The following is a 17,451-nucleotide window of genomic DNA, read 5'->3' on the forward strand; positions in this document are numbered from 1 at the left end:
GTGAGATTGTTGCTGTCTTGGATAATGCTGACAGTTCCGCTGGGTCACATGACCGGGCAAGGGGCGGAGCAACACACCCGACTTGTGAGGAAGAGGAGATGGCGGAGCTGTGCTAGTTTCGAGGGTTAGCGTACAGTATCAATAGTATATACGGCTCACAGTTTGTCAAACAAGTCATTTTTTTTTTCAAACACTCAACTTCCATCCAGGATGGCCGAGCAAATCAGCAACGTTAGATATCAGGAGGTACGTTTATTTTTTCATTTCTATGGCAACCCAATAAAATTAGCTAACGGCTAGCTAGCTAAACGAGCCAGGAGTGGAAAACGAAACGGTGACTGTTATGACTTCGGCCATGTTTACCAAACGTTATATCTCATTATGTCTTGAAAATGTAGCTTGATGGTTTGGCTAACAAGAGTAATTTACTACCTCGTTTATGGTGGCTAACTAGCTACATTTAACAAGGACGGGGCCACAGGCCCATTTGTTACATGTCCCACCCTCATAGGCCATTGCAAGGCTAATCCGTGGAATATGTTGTTGTTGCAGTGAATATAATCTAAATACGGGTAGGTATTTAGCTAGCTAGTTAGCTACCACATAGTGACATTGAAATGTATCAAGATTGCACAAGAACCCACTACTATCGCTAGCTAGTAGGTAGGCCTACATTAATTGATAGTTGTAGACAGCCAATCTGAGATTTAATACCAGAGAGGTATACCACAAGGCAGGATAAAGTAGCCAGTTTACTCACCTAAATATAATGAAATAACTTCTTTTTTTTCTGGACAAACTTGAAATGCTCAAGGTCAAATTGATTGAACACACCCGAAAACACATCCAGTGTCTTCAGTATTTATTCCTCCTTTTCCACGTTGTGACAAAGAAATCGATTTAACAGTCAATGTTGGTCAGTAATCTACACAAAATACTCTGTCAAAGGGGAAGAAAAATAAAACACATTGATTAGATAAATATAAAACCTCCTGAATCAATCAATACATGTTAGAATGGCCTTTGGCAGTGATTACAGGTGTTATTCATTCTGGGTAAATATGAGTTTTGCACACCTGGATTGTACAGTATTTGAACACTAGTATTAAAATAAATATTCAAGCTCTAACAAATTGGTCATAGATCATTTCTTGGCGGCCATTTTCAATTCTTGCCATAGATTTTCAACACGATTTAAGTCAACTGTAACTAGGCCACTCGGGAACATTTAATGTCATCATGGTAAGCAACTCCGGTGTATATTTGGCCTTGTGTTTTAGTTTATTGTCTTGCTGAAAGGGGAATTTGTCTCCCAGTGCCTGTCGGAAAGCAGATTGAACCAGATTTTCCTGGAGGATTTTGTCTGTCCTTAGTTCTATTCTGTTTATTTTTAGCATTAACGCCCTAGTCCTTGCCGATGACAAGGCTACCCATAACATGTTGCAGCCACCACCATATTTGAAAATATGAAAAGTGGTACTCAGTTATGTGTTGTTGGATTTTCCCCAAACTTACCACTTTTTATTCAGGACATAAAGTTAATTACTTTGCCATTTTCTTTTTGCCCTTTTTGCCTACTTTCGTGCCTTATTGCAAACAGGATGCATGTTTTGGAATAAAAAAAAATCTGTACAGGCTTCCTTCTTTTTGCTCTCAGTTAGTATTGTTGAGTAACAACAATGTTGACCAAAACACAGTTTTCTCCTGTCACAGCAATTAAACTCTGTAACCATGAGCCTTCCTCTGCGGTAACTGAGTTAGGAAGGACGCCTGTATCTTTGTAGTGACTGGGTGTATTGACACACCATCCAAAGTGTAATTAATAACTTCACCATGCTCAAAGGGATATTCAAAATCTCTTGTCTTTTTTTAAATGATTGTTTACCCATCTACCAATAGGTGCCCTTTGTGAGGCATTGGAAAATCTCCCTGGTCTTTGTGGTTTTCAAAGCTTTTCATTTTGAATTCATTTGGAAGAACAGAATTCCACTTTGACATCAAGGGGTATTGTGTGTCATTGGCCTACACACAATCTCAATTTAATCCATTTTCAATTCAGTCTGTAACACAACAAAATGTGGAAAAAGTCAATGGCAGTGAATACTTTCTGAAAGCACTCTTATTTATATTTAACTTTCTTAATGAACCAGATAAATCTTTAGTTATTTCTGGTTGTTTATCAAAGTTAGCTGGCTAACTCATTTATTTCTGGTTGTTTATCAAAGTTAGCTGGCTAACTCATTGATATTTCTAGTTGTTTATCAAAGTTAGCTGGCTAACTCATTGATATTTCTGGTTGTTTATCAAAGTTAGCTGGCTAACTCATTGATATTTCTGGTTGTTTATCAAAGTTAGCTGGCTAACTCATTGATATTTCTGGTTGTTTATCAAAGTTAGCTGGCTAACTCATTGATATTTCTGGTTGTTTATCAAAGTTAGCTGGCTAACTCATTGATATTTCTGGTTGTTTATCAAAGTTAGCTGGCTAACTCATTGATATTTCTGGTTGTTTATCAAAGTTAGCTGGCTAACTCATTGATATTTCTGGTTGTTTATCAAAGTTAGCTGGCTAACTCATTGATATTTCTAGTTGTTTATCAAAGTTAGCTGGCTAACTCATTGATATTTCTGGTTCTTTATCAAAGTTAGCTGGCTAACTCATTGATCTTGCTTCGTAGGATACCCCTCGGGTATCAAAGGTTCCTGTCATGTCACTGATGGGGTGTTGTCAGTCAATTTGTCTCACTAGGAAATAGATGAATGATTACATCAAATCAAATTTGATTGGTCACATGCATATGTTATTGCGGGTGTAGCGAAATGCTTGTGCTTCTAGCTCCGACAGTGCAGTAATATCTAACAATTTCACGACATATACCCAATACACACACTAGAGGTTGACCGATTAATCGGAATGGCCGATTAATTAGGGCCGATTTCAAGTTTTCATAGCAATCGGATCAGTATTTTTGGATACCGATTTGACCGATTTAAAAACATATATATATATATATATATATATATATATATATATAATAAAAAAATACCTTTATTTAACTAGGCAAGTCAGTTAAGAGCACATTCTTATTTTCAATGACTGCCTAGGGGCGGTGGGTTAACTGCCTTGTTCAGGCGCAGAACGACAGATTTTTACCTTGTCAGCTCGGGGATTCAATCTTGCAACCTTACAGTTAACTAGTCCAACACTCTAACCACCTGATCACGTTGCATTCCACGAGGAGCCTGCCTGTTACGCGAATGCGGTAAGCCAAGGTAAGTTGCTAGCTAGCATTAAACTTATCTTATAAAAAACAATCAATCAATCATAATCAATAGTTAACTACACATGGTTGATGATATTACTAGTTTATCTAGCGCGTCCTGCGTTGCATATAATCGATGCGGTGCGCATTCGTGAAAAAGGACTGTTGTTGCTCCAATGTGTACCTAACCATAAACATCAATGCCTTTCATAAAATCAATACACAGAAGTATATATTTTTAAACCTACATATTTAGCTAAAAGAAATCCAGGTTAGCAGGCAATATTAACCAGGTGAAATTGTCACTTCTCTTGCGTTCATTGCACGCAGATTCAGGGTATATGCAACAGTTTGGGCTGCCTAGTTTGCCAGAATTTTATGTAATATGACATAACATTGAAGGTTGTGCAATGTAACAGTAATATTTAGACTTATGGAAGCCAAAATTTCGGAATGGTTCAGTATTTCACTGAAAGAATAAACATCTTGTTTTCGAGATGATAGTTTCCGGATTCGACCATATTAATGACCTAAGGCTCGTATTTCTGTGTGTTATTATGTTATAATTAAGTCTATGATTTGATAGAGCAGTCTGACTGAGCGATGGTAGGCACCAGCAGGGCTCGTAAGCATTCATTCAAACAGCATTTTCGTGCGTTTTGCCAGCAGCTCTTCGCAATGCTCCAAGCATTGCGCTGTTTATGACTTCAAGCCTATCAACTCCCGAGATTAGGCTGGTGTAACTGATGTGAAATGGCTAGCTAGTTAGCGGGGTGCGCACTAATAGCGTTTCAAACGTCACTCGCTCTGAGACTTGGAGTAGTTGTTCCCCTTGCTCTGCATATGTAACGCTGCTTTCAGGGTGGCTGTTGTCGATGTTTTCCTGGTTCGAGCCCAGGTAGGTGCGAGGAGAGGGACGGAAGCTATACTGTTACACTGGCAATACTATAGTGTCTATAAGAACATCCAATAGTCAAAGGTTAATGAAATACAAATGGTGTAGAGAGAAATAGTCCTATATTTCCTATAATAACTACAACCTAAAACGTCTTACCTGGGAATATTGAAGACTCATGTTAAAAGGAACCACCAGCTTTCATATGTCCTCATGTTCTGAGCAAGGAACTGAAGCGTTAGCTTTCTTACATGGCACATATTGCACTTTTACTTTCTTCTCCAACACTTTGTTTTTGCATTATTTAAACCAAATTGAACATGTTTCATTATTTATTTGAGGCTAAATAGATTTTTATTTATGTATTATATTAAGTTAAATGAAGTGTTCATTCACTATTGTTGTAATTGTCATTATTACAAATACAGTAAAAAAATCGGCATTGGCTTTTTTTTTTGGGGGTCCAACAATAATCGGTATCGGCGTAAAAATCATAATAGGTCTATCTAACACACACATCCAAGGAATGGAATTAAGAATATCTAAATATATGGACGAGCAATGTCAGAGCGGCATAGACTAAGATACAGTATATGCAGTTGAAGTCGGAAGTTTACATACACCTTAGCCAAATACATTTAAACTCAGTTTTTCACAATTCCTGACATTTAATCCTAGTAAAAATTCCCTGTCTTAGGTCAGTTAGGATCACCACTTTATTTTAAGATTGTGACTTGTCAGAATAATAGTAGAGAGAATTATTTATTTAAGCTTTTATTTCTTTCACTGGGAACCATGGTAGCATTGCCTTAAATTGTTTAACTTGGGTCAAATGTTTTGGGTAGCCTTCCACAAGCTTCCCACAATAAGTTTGGCCCATTACTCCTGACAGAGCTGGTGTAACTGAGTCAGGTTTGTAGGTCTCCTTGCACGCACATGCTTTTTCAGTTCTGCCCACAAATTTTCTATAGGATTGAGGTCAGGGCCTTGTGATGGCCACTCCAATACCTTGACTTTGTTGTCCTTAAGCCATTTTGCCACAACTTTGGGGTCATTGTCCATTTGGAAGACCCATTTGCGACCAAGCTTTAACTTCCTGACTGATGCCTTGAGATGTTTCTTCAATATATCCACATAATTTTTCAGCCTCATGATGCCATCTATTTTGTGAAGTTCATCAGCCCCTTCTGCAGCAAAGCACCCCACAACATGATGCTGCCACCCCCGTGCTTCACGGTTGGGATGGTGTTCTTTGGCTTGAAAGCCTCCCCATTTTCCCTCCAAACATTACATTTACATTTAAGCCATTTAGCAGACGCTCTTATCCAGAGCGACTTACAAATTGGTGCATTCACCTTATGACATCCAGTGGAACAGTCACTTTACAATAGTGCATCTAAATCTTAAGGGGGGGTGAGAGGGATTACTTATCCTATCCTAGGTATTCCTTAAAGAGGTGGGGTTTCAGGTGTCTCCGGAAGGTGGTGATTGACTCCGCTGTCCTGGCGTCGTGAGGGAGTTTGTTCCACCATTGGGGGGCCAGAGCAGCGAACAGTTTTGACTGGGCTGAGCGGGAGCTGTACTTCCTCAGTGGTAGGGAGGCGAGCAGGCCAGAGGTGGATGAACATAACGATGGTCGTTATGGCCAAACAGTTCTATTTTTGTTTCATCAGACCAGAAGATATTTCTCCAAAAAGTACGATCTTTGTCCCCATGTGCAGTTGCAATCCGTAATCTGGCCTTTTATGGCGGTTTTGGAGCAGTGGCTTCTTCCTTGCTGAGCAGCCTTTCAGGTTATGTCGATATAGGACTCATTTTTACTGTGGATATAGATACTTTTGTACCTGTTTCCTACAGCATCATCACAAGGTCCTTTGCTGCTGTAATGGGATTGATTTGCACTTTTCGCACTAAAGTACATTCATCTCTAGGAGACAGAACGCGTCTCCTTTCTGAGCGGTATGGCGGCTGCGTGGTCCCATGGTGTTTATACTTGCGTACTATTGTTTGTACAGATGAACGTGGACCTTCAGGCATTTTGAAATTGCTCCCAAGGATGAACCAGACTTTTTTTCTGTGGTCTTGGTTGATTTCTTGTATTTTCCCATGATGTCAAGCAAAGAGGCACTGAGTTTGAAGGTAGGCCTTGAAATACATCCACAGGTACACCTCCAATTGACTCAAATTATGTCAATTAGCCTATTGGAAGCTTCTAAAGCTATGACATAATTTTCTGGAATTTTCCAGAAGGCCCAGTCAACTTGGTGCATGTAAACTTCTGACCCACTGGAATTGTGATATAGTGAATTATAAGTGAAATAATCTCTCTAAACAATTGTTGGAAAATTTACTTGTCATTCACAAAGTAGATGTCCTAACCGACTTGCCAAAACTATAGTTTGTTGACAAGAAATTTGTGGAGTGGTTGAAACACTTAGGCTGGTGGTTTATGTAAACTTCTGACTTCAACTGTACATATGAGATGAGTAATGCAAAATATGTAAATATTATTAAAGTGGCTAGTGTTCAATTTCTGAGTGGCCAGTGATTTCAAGTCTCGGTATATAGGCTGCAGCCTCTCTAATGTGCTCGTGATGGCTATTTAACAGTCTGATGGCCTTAAGATAGAAGCTGTTTTTCAGTCTCTCGGTCCCAGCTTTGATGCACCTGTACTGACCTCGCCTTCTGGATGATAGCGCGGTGAACAGGCAGCGGCTCGGGTGGTTGTTGTCCTTGATGATCTTTTTGGCCTTCCTGTGACATCGGGTGGTGTAGGTGTCCTGGAGGGCAGGTAGTTTTCCCCCGGTGATGCGTTGGGCAGACAGCACCACCCTCTGGAGAGCCTTTCAGTTGAGGGCGGTGCAGTTGCCGTACCAGGCGGTGATACGGTCAGACTGGATGCTCTCATTTGTGAATTTGTAAAAGTTTGACGGTTTTAGGTGCCAAGTTTTTTTCAGCATCTTGAGGCTGAAGAGGCGCTGTTTCGCCGCCTTCACCACACTGTGTGGGTGGACCATTTTATTTTGTCAGTGATGTGTATGCTGAGGAACTTGAATTTTTCCACCTTGGATAGGGGGTGCTCCCTCTGCTGTTTCCTGAAGTCAGGGTCATCTCTTTTGTTTTGTTGATATTGAGTGTGAGGTTATTTTCCTGGCACCACACTCCCAGGGCCCTCAACTCCTCCCTGAAGGCTGTCTTGTCATTGTTGGTAATCAGGCCTACTACTGTTGTGGTGTTTGCTAACTTGATGATTGAGTTGGAGCCGTGCTGACCACGCAGTCATGGGTAAACAGGGAGTACAGGAGGGGGCCATGCACGCACCCTTGTGGGGCCCCAGTGTTGAAGATCAGCGAAGTGCCGGTGTTGTTTTCTACCTTCACCACCTAGGGGTGGCCCGTCAGGAAGTCCAGGACCCAGTTGAACAGGGCAGGGTTCAGACCCAGGGCCTCAAGCTCAATGATGAGCTTGGAGGGTACTTGATGTTGAATGCTGAGCTAATGTCAATTAACAGCATTACATAGGTATTCCTCTTGCCCAGATGGGTTAGTGCAGTGTGATTGCATCGTCTGTGGCTCTATTGGGGCGGTATGCAAATTTGAAGTAGGTCTAGGATGGCCGGTAAGGTAGAGGTGCTATGATCCTTGACTAGTCTCTCAATGCAATAGTGCGATAGTCATTTAGTTCAGTTACCTTTGCTTTCTTGGGTACATGAACAATGGTGGCCATCTTGAAGCAAGTGGGGACAGCAGACTGTGATATAGAGAGATTCAATATGTCCGCAAACACACCAGCCGGCAGCCTTGCAAGGGTTAACACGCTTAAATGTCTTACTCACGTCGGCTACGGAGGAGAGCCCACAGTCCTTGGTAGCGGGCCACGTCGGTGGCACTGTGTTATCCCCAAAGCAGGTGAAGGTGTTTAGTTTGCCTGGAAGTAAGACGTCTGTGTCCACGACGTGGCTGGTTTTCCCTTTGTAGTCCGTGATTCTGTAGACCCTGCCACATACGTCTCGTGTCTGAGCCGTTGAATTGCGACTCCACTTTGTCTCTGTACTGAAGTTTTGCCTGTTTGATTGCCTTTTGGAGGGAATAACTACACTGTTTGTATTCTGCTATATTTCCAATCAAATTGCCATGGTTACCACATTAATTCATTTTTTTTTGGTATAAGCACAGAAGCAGCTAGCTAAATTACTCTCAGCATTGGTCAGACATAATAGTTGCACAGCAGCATCATTCCACTGTGTGTGTGTGTGTGTGTGTGTGTGTGTGTGTGTGTGTGTGTGTGTGTGTGTGTGTGTGTGTGTGTGTGTGTGTGTGTGTGTGTGTGTGTGTGTGTGTGTGTGTGTGTGTGTTGCTCTGGCCCATTCCTTCAGCTGTTGAATGAGGAGGAGCCAGCAGCAGCCCAGCCCCCCCAGGAGGAAGCAGCTGTCCTGGATGCCCCTCCCCCTTACAGCAGCATCTCCGCTGCCAACGCAGGTAATTGTCCTCTGTCCATCCATAGCACTACACACAGTACCTGGCAAAATATTGACTAATCTCATATGACAATGGGGGTGGAAGACCATTGCAGATGCAAGTCAGGAATAGGATTTTGTTCTCGGGTTACTCTAGTGCTCAAAAGAAAAGGCTACGGTACAAAGCTGTGGTGTCTGGTGAGCGCTCCACCTTCACCTTGCTACTCGCCATCACTAATGTGCTGTGTCATGTTTTAGTTTTCTGCCCCTTTCCATTTCCCTTCCAGCGTTCTTTGACTACAAGGAGGATGCAGGCAGGTTCCCCAACCCCCCGTCCTACAACGTGGCTACAACACTGCCCTCCTATGATGAAGCAGAGAGGACCAAAGCGGAGACCGGCGTCCCTCTCGTCCCTGGCAGGGTCGTGGTATGTCTGTCCTCCTTTCACAGTGATATTCATTCATTCATTCATTGAGGTATTTTTCATTGAGAGCCTACATCCTCAATAAACATGTTTGGGCCATCATCATTTGAAGATGTCTGACAAACATACATTTCCTATTTCTCCTTTCAGGAGGATGAGTTTGACGATGCTGACCAGCTGCGGATAGGGAATGATGGCATCTTCATGCTCACCTTCTTCAGTAAGTGTTCTCTCTGTTTCCTGTACAGTGTAGGGATTGTTATGGGTGGACAATGCCTGTCTGCATCTCATGGGTACACTAAACAAATCAACTAAATAAGTCAAGCCAGGGACTTGTCCAACCGGATCATAAGGAGGAAGTTTGTGATTTTAGAAAAGCTGTTGTATAATCTTCCACAAAGCATCATGGTTTGTGTGGTGAACAGCACAGAATGTTAACTGATGTGCAACTTCCTCATTAGTGGTCTATGATTGATTGGTTAATTGATTGATTGTCCTCTCTTCTCTCCAGTGGCATTCCTGTTCAACTGGATCGGTTTCTTCCTGTCCTTCTGTCTGACCACTTCTGCAGCCGGCCGCTACGGCGCCATCTCTGGGTTTGGCCTGTCTCTCATCAAATGGGTTCTCATAGTCCGGGTAAGATCAACACACGCAACCTCACAAGGTAGGGGGGTATACAGAAGATGGACCTATTTGGTAAAATACCAAGTCCATATTATGGCAAAAACAGCAAAGAGAAACGACAATCCATCATTACTTTAAGACGTGAAGGTCAGTCAATCCGTAAAATTTGCGCAGTCTCAAAAACCATCAAGCGCTATGATGACCGCCACAGGAATGGAAGACCCAGAGTAACCTCTGCTGCAGAGGATAGGTTCATTAGAGTTACCAGCCGCAGAAATTCAGTTAAGTTCAGTTAACAGACATATCTCAACATCAACTGTTCAGAGGAGACTGCGTGAATCAGGCCTTCATGGTTGAATTGCTGCAGAGAAACTACTACTAAAGGACACCAATAATAAAAAGAGACACAAGCAATGGACATTAGACCGGTGGAAATCTGTCCTTTGGTCTGATGAGTCCAAATTTGAGATTTTTGGTTCCAACCGCCATGTCTTTGTCAGACACCGAGTAGGTGAACAGATGCTCTCTGCACGTGTTGTTCCCACCGTGAAGCATGGAGGAGGAGGTGTGATGGTGTCGGGGTGCTTTGCTGGTGACACTGCCAGTGATTTATTTATATTTCAAGGCACACTTAACCAGCATGGCTACCACAGCATTGTGCAGCGATACACCTCCCATCTGGTTTGCTCTTAGTGGGATTATCATTTGTTTTTCAACAGGACAATGACCCAACACACCTCCAGGCTGTGTAAGGGCTATTTTACCAAGAAGGAGACTGATGGAGTGCTGCATCAGATGACCTCTCCTCCACAATCACCCAATCTCAACCCAATTGAGATGGTTTGGTATGTGTTGGACTGAAAAGTGAAGGAAAAGCAGCCAAGTGCTCAGCATGTGGGAACTCCAAGACTGTTGGAAAATCATTCCAGGTGAAGCTGGTTGAGAGTACCAAGAGTGTGCAAAGCTGTCAAGGCAAAAGGGTGGATACTTTGAAGAATCTAAATCTAAACAATATTTTGTTTTTTAAAACAATTTTTGGTTATTAAATTATTCCATAGTTTTGATGTCTTAACTATTATTCTACAATGTAGAAAATGGTTAATCAAATATATAAGAAAAACCCTTGAATGAGCAGGTGTGCCCAAACTTTTGACTGGTATTACATATATATCTTACCACCACTCCCCTAATTGGAGTAAACTAATGGACAACAACACTTAGGCCTCTACTTCCAGCTTCTACATACTATATACAGTGCATTTGGAAAGTATTCAGACCCCTTCCCCTTTTCCACATTTTGTTACGTTACAGACTTATTCTAAAATAGATTAAATAAAATATTGTTGAGACACAGATCTGGAGAAGGGTACCAAAGAATGTCTGCAACATTGGTCCCCTAGAACAGTGGCCTCCATCATTCTTAAATGGAAGAAGTTTGGTACCACGAAGACTCTTCCTACAGCTGGCCAATCTGAGCAATCAGGGGAGAAGGGCCTTGGTCAGGGAGGTGACCAGGAACCCGATGGTCACTGACAGAGTTTGTCTGTGGAGATCGGAGAACCTTCCAGAAGGACAGTCATCTCTGCAGCACTTCACCAATCAGGCCTTTATGGTAGAGTTGTCAAACTGAAGCCACTCCTCAGTAAAAGGCACATGACAGCCCACTTGGAGTTTACCTAAAGGACTCTGACCATGAGAAACAAAATTGAACTCTATGGCTGGAATGCCAAGTGTCACATCTGGAGGAACCCTGGCACCATCTCTACGGTGAAGCATGGTGGTGGCAACATCATGCTGTGGGGATGTTTTTCTGTGGCGGAGACTAGTCAGGATCGAGTGAAAGATGAGCGGAGCAAAGTACAGAGATCCTTGATGAAAACCTGCTCCAGAGCGGTCAGGACCTTAGACTGGACTCTCCAAATACAGGTGTGCCAAGCTTGTAGCGTCATACCCAAGAAGACTTGAGGCTGTAATCGCTGCTAAAGGTGCTTCAACATAGTACTGAATAAAGGGTCTGAATACTTATGCAAATGTGATGTTTCTGATTTTTTATTTTTTATTATGAATTTGCAAAAAATGTTTCAACTGGTTTTGCTGTGGTATTGCGTGTAGATTTACGGGGGGAGGGAGCTATTGAATACATTTTAAAATAAGTAATGTACCAAAATGTGGAAGAAGTCTGAGTACTTCCGGTTTGTTTTTAGTTCCATCTATCTATGAAGAACAAGTTCTCATTAATTAAAGATCATTTTTCTAATATTATTATTATTATTATTATTATTAATCGATTGACTATGACTTTTCAGATCACCCAGTAGTGCTATCTGCAGATTTAGCTCCAGGTAAATGTGGCAGTACTTCAGCCATTCCTGAACCTACGACCCCCCCCCAAAAAAAAACCTGCTTACATATGGACAAGTACCAAAATAAATGACAGAATCATTCAGTCTCTTCACAGCTACATCGACAGAGCTGGGATGGTTGTATCCCCCATGTATATAATTCTCACTGTGCTGCGGTGCATTCGGGCTTTTGTTCCTGCACTAAATGCTTTGGAATGCTACTGTGTGTACGACTGGTCCTCCTAATGCTATTTTACTGTCTTTTGAACATTTCAGTTTTCCACCTACTTCCCCGGCTACTTTGATGGCCAGTACTGGTTGTGGTGGGTGTTCCTGGCTTTGGGTAAGTGGAGCGTACGTCTGAGCTCTTATTTGAATGATTTAATGTGTATGAAATGTGATCATGGAACGGATGCTGTTGTCTTTTTGTGACTCTCCAGGCTTCATGCTGTTCGTCAGAGGGTTCGTCAACTACTCCCGGGTTCGCAAAATGGCCGACCCTACTTACGCCACACTGCCCCGAACGAGAGTCCTGTTCATCTACTGAAGGTAAAGGGCCCTAATTCACACAGCATTCCTGTGTTACAGCAGAATAAGACCTTATCAAATCATAAGCCTGGTCCTTTTATTAATAAATCAAATAAATAGTACTGGTAATCTACCAAATCATATTGATTCTCTTCACTCACTAGTTTCCTTCCAATGTAGTCTGCCGACTCGGTACCGGTACCCGCTGTATATAGTCTCCTCATTGACTCTGTACTGGTACCCCCTGTATATAGCCTCCACACTGACTCGGTACCGGTACCCCCTGTATATAGCCTCCACATTGACTCTGTACTGGTACCCCCTGTATATAGCCTCCACATTGACTCTGTACTGGTACCCCCTGTATATAGCCTCCACATTGACTCTGTACTGGTACCCCCTGTATATAGCCTCCACATTGACTCTGTACTGGTACCCCCTGTATATAGCCTCCACACTGACTCGGTACCGGTACCCCCTGTATATAGCCTCCACATTGACTCGGTACCGGTAGCCTCGTTATTGTCATTTTATTTACTTTAGTTTATTTGGTAAATATTTTCTTAACTCTTTCTTGAACTGCATTGTTAGTTAAGAGCTTGTAAGTAAGCATTTTGCGGTAAGGTCTACACTTGTTTGGTGCATGTGACAAATAAATGTTGATTTGATTTACATGTAAATATACCATAAACAAAATGTTTATATGTTCAGAACTGTTGTGAAATAACACTTGCAAATATAAATCAAACTGGATGGACATCAGAAATAGAGGAAGGACTAAAAATAAACTAAATATAACTATTGTAAAATAGACTGTGTCTGTAAAATGTGTATAAGATATATAAATTGAAGGTAAAAACCTAAGTTTACTCCAATTGGGGGATCGGAGGAAGGGTTTGGGGGGAATAATAATAAAGGTATATTCTTTAAAAAAGTATGTCTGTCTATATAGGTCTGTCTATATAGGTCTGTCTATATAGGTCTGTCTATATAGGTCTGTCTATATAGGTCTGTCTATATAGGTCTGTCTATATAGGTCTGTCTATATAGGTCTGTCTATATAGGTCTGTCTATATAGGTCTGTCTATATAGGTCTGTCTATATAGGTCTGTCTATATAGGTCTGTCTATATAGGTCTGTCTATATAGGTCTGTCTATATAGGTCTGTCTATATAGGTCTGTCTATATAGGTCTGTCTATATAGGTATGTCTATATAGGTATGTCTATATAGGTATGTCTATATAGGTATGTCTATATAGGTATGTCTATATAGGTATGTCTATATAGGTATGTCTATATAGGTATGTCTATATAGGTATGTCTATATAGGTATGTCTATATAGGTATGTCTATATAGGTATGTCTATATAGGTATGTCTATATAGGTATGTCTATATAGGTATGTCTATATAGGTATGTCTATATAGGTATGTCTATATACTGTATGTCTATATACTGTATGTCTATATACTGTATGTCTATATACTGTATGTCTATATACTGTATGTCTATATACTGTATGTCTATATACTGTATGTCTATATACTGTATGTCTATATACTGTATGTCTATATACTGTATGTCTATATACTGTATGTGTATATACTGTATGTGTATATACTGTATGTGTATATACTGTATGTGTATATACTGTATGTGTATATACTGTATGTGTATATACTGTATGTCTATATACTGTGTGTCTATATACTGTGTGTCTATATACTGTATGTCTATAATGTGTGTCTATATAGGTATGTATATAATGTGTGTCTATATAGGTATGTATATAATGTGTGTCTGTATTGGTATGTATGTACTGTGTCTGTATAGGTATGTATGTACTGTGTCTATATAGGTATGTGTATGTATATATGTGTGTATGGATATATATATATTTACCCCAAAAATATATGGGAGATTGGAAATGATGCAGACAATTACATTGATGGAACCAATATTCTTTCCGCAATATTTAGCTGATCCATATATATATATCTCATAAACAAACATGGTCCATAGTAAACCACCCTTCCTCCTACAGAGATACTGATCTCCCCCTACAGAGATACTGATCTCCCCCTACAGAGATACTGATCTCCCCCTACAGAGATACTGATCTCCCCCTACAGAGATGCTGATCTCCCCCTACAGAGATGCTGATCTCCCCCTACAGAGATGCTGATCAGAGATGCTGATCTCCCCCTACAGAGATGCTGATCTCCCCCTACAGAGATGCTGATCTCCCCCTTTAACGTTTCTCCTGTTTTCCTTTTCACACAGCTGAATAAACACAACGTCACAGGATCTGGATAAAGAATCCTGGATGTTTGGAAAGAAACATACCCGACAAAAAGCAACAAAACTGCAGAAGTCTAAAACCAAACTACTCAAAATACCCATCACGAAGCTGCAGGATGAGAAGAGAAAACCTTGATGAAGACGACTCTTGTAACGTTCAGGAATTAAATACGTCAGTTTTATTATTCGATTTGAAAACTTCATAAATGGATTATGGGTAGTCATTTTAACTATGTATTCATTAGTGGCGAATGTTAAGTGCTATTTGACATTTTTTCAGTCTGTAATGTATGGGTAATGCCTTAGATCGTTTGATGGTAGTGTACTAGCATGCATCTGCCCCTCAAGCCAATTGGGATCAGTCTTATTTACATTTACATTTAAGTCATTTAGCAGACTTCAGTAACACTTTATTCAAAGCCCGCCGTTATAATGCACAATAACTTGGTCATAAAGACCCTTTTTATGTTTTGTTAGTAGTTCATAGTAATCATGAGATCAACCAGTTGAGGATGGGGAAAAAAATGTCACACAGGGCATTACAATTTGAACATGTTTTACACATGCTTATAGCAAGTCATAATACACAGTACCTTTTGGCTCCATATGAAGCGTTGCCCTTATGTCTAGACAATAGAGAGCAGAGTTCTTTGCTAAATTGAGTCAACATGAATAATTCCTATAAGACAGAATCCTACCTTTTTTATATATGCTCGCGCACATACCTCAAACGTAAGGTATCGTATGTGCGAAGTGTTGTACAAGTCATGCAGTTGTTTTAGTTTAGAGAACAAACACATTCGGTATGGAAACTAACTATGATGCTATCGGAGAATTTGAGCAGCTGCACTTTTACAAACAGCACTAAAACCCCAAGGAGTTTCTTCTAGTGGAACCTGGACATATCATCCACACAAACAACTATACATGACCAAAGGGTAGTTATTGGGTGAGTATAAAGTGTTCATGAGGGGGATATGGCAATTTTATAATCTAATAATAATCATTAGATTTAGGAAGAAGACAAGAAATTATACTCGTTGATCTTTCTCTTTTAGGCAATTGTTGGCATATTGTTAACTAAATTCTCTCAAACCTGCTCTTAACGGAACCCCCCCCCCTCGTATGCCAGCCAGTCAGTCTGCTTTAAACCAGCTGTTTAGATTTCTTGCTTAGCCCCTATGTGGAATGGTACAGCTAAGATCCTGACCCAGTACTGGTTCACACACATCTCTATCTGTGTGAACTAGTAGTACAGCTGCATTCCTGGGGATTTTATTGTTATGAGATGTTATAAATTGTAAAAAGCTTCATGTCTAATAAATGTGACTTTTTAAAAGCGAGATTTGATCGTCTCTGTTGCAAGTTTGTGTTGTGAAGCATTGACACCTTGTGGTTGAAAGACGCTATGACTGGACAGCTACAGTTCCCCCAGGGGGGCTTATGGTTTTCAATGTACAGTATGTGATTTTCATATCCATCAGCTTTCTATAAGATATTTAAATATGCCATTTAGCAGACCCTTATCTTAAACGAATGACAGTAATGCATGCATTTTACGTACGGCTGGTCCCGGGAATCAAACCAAATATCCTGGCGTTGCAAGCTCTGTGCTGTACCAACTGAGCTACAGAGGACCACAGCGATACTCGTATCACATCAGTAGAGGTATACATTCTAAATGTCTATAGCACATCAGTAGAGGTAGACATTCTAGATGTCTATAGTCACATCAGTAGAGGTAGACATTCTAGATGTCTATAGTCACATCAGTAGAGGTAGACATTCTAGATGTCTATAGTCACATCACATCAGTAGAGGTATACATTCTCGATGTCTATAGTCACATCAGTAGAGGTAGACATTCTAGATGTCTATAGTCACATCAGTAGAGGTAGACATTCTAGATGTCTATAGTCACATCACATCAGTAGAGGTATACATTCTCGATGTCTATAGTCACATCAGTAGAGGTAGACATTCTAGATGTCTATAGTCACATCAGTAGAGGTAGACATTCTAGATGTCTATAATCACATCAGTAGAGGTACACATTCTAGATGTCTAGTCACATCACATCAGTAGAGGTACACATTCTAGATGTCTAGTCACATCACATCAGTAGAGGTAGACATTCTAGATGTCTAGTCACATCACATCAGTAGAGGTAGACATTCTAGATGTCTATAATCACATCAGTAGAGGTAGACATTCTAGATGTCTATAGTCACATCACATCAGTAGAGGTATACATTCTAGATGTCTATAATCACATCAGTAGAGGTACACATTCTAGATGTCTATAGTCACATCACATCAGTAGAGGTAGACATTCTAGATGTCTATAGTCACATCACATCAGTAGAGGTAGACATTATAGATGTCTATAATCACATCAGTAGAGGTAGACATTCTAGATGTCTATAGTCACATCACATCAGTAGAGGTAGACATTCTAGATGTCTATAGTCACATCACATCAGTAGAGGTACACATTCTAGATGTCTATAATCACATCAGTAGAGGTAGACATTCTAGATGTCTATAGTCACATCACATCAGTAGAGGTATACATTCTAGATGTCTATAGTCACATCACATCAGTAGAGGTACACAT

General features: G+C 40.7%; 1 protein-coding gene across 1 annotated transcript; it reads left to right on the forward strand.

Annotated features, from left to right (window-relative positions):
* The first annotated feature begins 58 nt into the window (after positions 1-58).
* Positions 59-16,177, forward strand: LOC124011023 (NEDD4 family-interacting protein 1-like). The gene is made up of 8 exons (XM_046323955.1): positions 59-246; positions 8,534-8,636; positions 8,902-9,041; positions 9,189-9,258; positions 9,550-9,674; positions 12,281-12,347; positions 12,445-12,553; positions 14,817-16,177. The coding sequence occupies exons 1-7, from the start codon at positions 211-213 to the stop codon at positions 12,549-12,551; spliced, it is 648 nt and encodes a 215-aa protein (XP_046179911.1). The 5' UTR covers positions 59-210; the 3' UTR covers positions 12,552-12,553; positions 14,817-16,177.
* Positions 16,178-17,451: the final 1,274 nt, after the last annotated feature.

Source organism: Oncorhynchus gorbuscha, linkage group LG23 (genome assembly GCF_021184085.1).
Source record: "Oncorhynchus gorbuscha isolate QuinsamMale2020 ecotype Even-year linkage group LG23, OgorEven_v1.0, whole genome shotgun sequence".
Classification (NCBI taxonomy): domain Eukaryota; kingdom Metazoa; phylum Chordata; class Actinopteri; order Salmoniformes; family Salmonidae; genus Oncorhynchus; species Oncorhynchus gorbuscha.